The sequence below is a fragment of the Rhinoraja longicauda genome, chromosome 43 (assembly GCF_053455715.1).
Source record: "Rhinoraja longicauda isolate Sanriku21f chromosome 43, sRhiLon1.1, whole genome shotgun sequence".
In the NCBI taxonomy this organism is placed as follows: Eukaryota; Metazoa; Chordata; class Chondrichthyes; order Rajiformes; family Arhynchobatidae; genus Rhinoraja; species Rhinoraja longicauda.
This window is the reverse complement of record NC_135995.1, coordinates 7349554-7353521: the sequence shown is the minus strand read 5'-3', so window position 1 is coordinate 7353521 and position 3968 is coordinate 7349554. Positions and strand designations below refer to the sequence as shown.

Here is a 3968-nt window from a genome sequence, read left to right as displayed (position 1 = left end):
TCCAGGTGCGGTCTCACTAGGGCCCTGTACAACTGCAGAAGGACCTCTTTGCTCCTATACTCAACTCCTCTTGTTATGAAGGCCAACATGCCATTGGCTTTCTTCACTGCCTGCAGTACCTGCGTGCTTCCTTTCAGTGACTGATGCACTAGGACACCCAGATCTCGTTGTACGTACCCTTTTCCCAACTTGACACCATTCAGATAATACTCTGCCTTCCTATTCTTACCACCAAATTGGATAACCTCACACTTATCCACATTAAACTGCATCTGCCATGCATCCGCCCACTCACACAACCTGTCCAAGTCACCCTGCAACCTCATGGCATCTTCCTCACAGTTCACACTGCCGCCCAGCTTTGTGTCATCTGCAAATTTGCTAATGGTACTTTTAATCCCTTCATCCAACTTGGTCATGTCTTTCCTGCAACACGGTGCCCAGAACTGAGCACAATCCTCTGAACGCGGTCTCACCAACGTCTTGTACATGTCCAACACGACCTCCCAACTTCCATTGACTTGATTCTTACCTTCGACTGCAATGTTTTGCGTTGTGGCACTTGACCTTTGGGTCTCATTGTTAAACGCCTGGCAGGTGTAGCTGCCCGCGTCATTGGTGTCAAGGGCCGGAAGCACGAGTTGCTGCCCGCTTGCTTGGTACAGCCCATTGAAGAGCCATTGGTATTCAGGAGCGGGGTTGGACACAGCGGAACAGGTGAGAGAGGCCTCCGAGCCGGTGGTGTGAGCGGCCTGTTCGGGGATGACCGATATCTTAAGATTCTCCGGTCCGTCTGAGAAAAAAATCAGAGTGGAGAGTTTGCAGACTTCCTTGCGTGCACACAGTGGGGAGGAGGGAGGAGGCGAGTAAAGGAAATCTCTATCCCTCCACCAGGCGACTGCTAGACAGATGCAGACAGACCCAGGCCACACCAGACTACAGCACCGGGCATAGAAATGGAAACAATCCTTCTCCAATTAAGCGATCTTCTCTGTGGAGATGCAGCCTTGGGCTCGCTCTGTGTAACTCCAGCATTTTGTGTCTATCCAATTTAACTCGACGTTCATCGTCATCAATGATTGCAGCAGGATTAGGCCATTCGGCCCGTCACGTCTTCTCCGCCATTCGATCTTGGCTGGTCCATCTCTCCCTCCCAACCCCGTTCTCTTGCCTTCTCCGCATAACCCCCTGACACCCGCACTGATCAACAATCCATCTCTCTCTGCCTTAAAAACATCCACTGACTTGTGGTCTCCACAGTCCTCTGTGGAAAAGAATCCCACAGATTCACAACCCTCTGACTGAAGAAATTCCTCCTCATCTCCTTCCTAAAAGGAACATCCTTTAATTCTGAGGCTATTCAAGAAACATTGAACTCCACTTCAAAACTACCTCCACCAGTCACATTTCTGAAGCTCATTCACATTTAGAGACCATTCATTTTGAAGTCATTAAAAAGCAATCTTAAACCGGCAAGAAAATTAATCAATAGGCACATGAGGTGAATCATGAAGAAAATTAAAATAAGCTTGACCAAATACCCAGAGAGGCATTTGCAAATAGTCAGATGGTGATAAAAATAATATAATCCGAATATGATTTGCAACAAAACCAACCCAGTTCAAGATTTTAGATTAAAGACTGATGATTTGAAGAATTGATAATTTGAAGAATTTAAGAATTTGAAGAATTGATGATTTGAACAATTTGAAGAATTGATGATTTGAAGAATTTGAAGAATAAGAAGAATTGATGATTTGAAGAATTTAAATGTTAATTAAATCATTAAAATAAAACACAAATAATTAAAAGATCATACTTGGTTAATTCGACGATAAAGAAGGATGAGAGGGGATCTTGTCGAAACGTATAAGATTATTAAGGGGTTGGACACGTTAGAGGCAGGAAACATGTTCCCAATGTTGGGGGAGTCCAGAACCAGGGGCCACACACAGTTTAAGAATAAGGGGTAGACCATTTAGAACGGAGATGAGGAAAAACTTTTTCAGTCAGAGAGTTCTGTGGAATTCTCTGCCTCAGAAGGCAGTGGAGGTCAATTCTCTGAATGCATTCAAGAGACAGCTAGATCGAGCTCTTGGGGATAGTGGAGTCAGGGGGTATGGGGAGAAGGAAGGAACGGGGGTACTGATTGAGAATGATCAGCCATGATCACATTGAATGGCGGTGCTGGCTCGAAGGGCCGAATGGCCTACTCCTGCACCTATTGTCTATTGTCTAAAATAACTGCAGATGCTGGTTCAAATCGAAGATATCACAAAATGCTGGAGTAACTCTGCGGGTCAGGCAGCATCTCAGGAGAAAAGGAATGGGTGACGTTTCGGGTCGAGACCCTTCTTCAATCTGAAGAAACGTTACCCATTCCTTCTCTCCTGAGATGCTGCCTGACCCGCTGAGTTACTCCAGCATCTTGTGATATCTTAGACAGATTCTTGATCAGTGTGGGTGTCAGGGGTTATGGGGAGAAGGCAGGAGAATGGGGTTAGGAGGGAGAGATAGATCAGCCGTGATTGAATGGTGGAGAGATTAAATGGGCCGAATGGCCTAAATCTGCTCCTATCATTTATGTACACGTGCTTAGGTAATAAGGCAGCAAAATAGTTAAAAAGGCAAAAGGATCGCCAAACATTTACAAATGATTGAAAGGTTAAAGTAGAAGAATGGAAAGAATTTTAAAGGAAATTGCTTCACATCAAAGCCATCAAACACAATAATAAATAATAAGAAAATTGGGCGAAGTAAATTAAAAAATTGCAAACAGACAGGTCTCTGACCGAATGTATATGGGCCTCATAACCTCGCTGAACTTGGTAAAGTGTGTATCCCAGAGACATAGAGTGATACAGTGTGGAAACTGGCCCTTCAGCCCAACTTGCCCACACTGACCAACATGCCCCATCTACACTAGTCCCACCTGCCCACACCGACCAACATGCCCCATCTACACTAGTCCCACCTGCCCACACCGGTAAACATGCCCCATCTACACTAGTCCCACCTGCCCACACCGGCCAACATGCCCCATCTACACTGGTCCCACATGCCCACACCGGCCATCATGCCGCATCTATACTAGTCCCACCTGCCCACACCGGCCAACATGCCCCATTTACACTAGTCCCACCTGCCCACACCGGCCAACATGCCCCATCTAAACTAGTCCCACCTGCCCACACCGGCCAACATGCCCCATCTACACTAGTCCCACCTGTCCACACCGACCAACATGCCCCATCTACACTAGTCCCACCTGCCCACACCGACTCGGCTTGTACTCACTGGAATAGACTCGGCTTGTACTCGCTGGAATTTAGAAGATTGAGGGGGGGATCTTATAGAAACTTACAAAATTCTTAAGGGGTTGGACAGGCTAAATGCAGGAAGATTGTTCCCGATGTTGGGGAAGTCCAGGACAAGGGGTCACAGTTTAAGATAAGGGGGAAGTCTTTTAGGACCGAAATGAGAAGGGGTTTTTTCACACAGAGAGTGGTGAATCTGTGGAATTCTCTGCCACAGAGTGTAGTTGAGGCCAGTTCATTGGCTATATTTAAGAGAGAGTTAGATGTGGCCCTTGTGGCTAAAGGGATCATGGGGAATGGAGAGAAGGCTGGTACAGGATACTAAGTTGGATGATCAGCCATGATCATATTGAATGGCGGTGCAGGCTCGAAGGGCCGAATGGCCTACTCCTGCACCTATTTTCTATGTTTCTTTCTATGTTTCTATGTTTCTCTGCCCCTGTGCAACTTGACAACATCTTATAGACAATAGACAATAGACAATATGTGTAGGAGGAGGCCATTCGGCCCTTCGAGCCTGTACGCACCGCCATTCAATGTGATCATGACTGATCATTCTCAGTCAGTACCCCGTTCCTGCCTTCTCCCCATACCCCCTGACTCCGCTATCCTTAGGAGCTCTATCCAGCTCTCTCATGAATGCATTCAGAG

General features: G+C 46.6%; 1 protein-coding gene across 1 annotated transcript in view; it reads right to left on the bottom strand.

The window, feature by feature from the left end:
- Nucleotides 1-415: 415 nt before the first annotated feature.
- The window catches only part of LOC144612209 (cell adhesion molecule CEACAM5-like), a 22117-nt gene continuing 18564 nt past the window's right edge, over nucleotides 416-3968 (bottom strand). Inside the window, exons 6-7 of the mRNA XM_078431766.1 lie at nucleotides 533-793; nucleotides 416-426 (exon numbers count right to left, since the gene is read on the bottom strand). Coding sequence (XP_078287892.1) covers nucleotides 416-426; nucleotides 533-793 — 272 coding nt within the window. The remainder of the gene's footprint in view (nucleotides 427-532; nucleotides 794-3968) is intronic.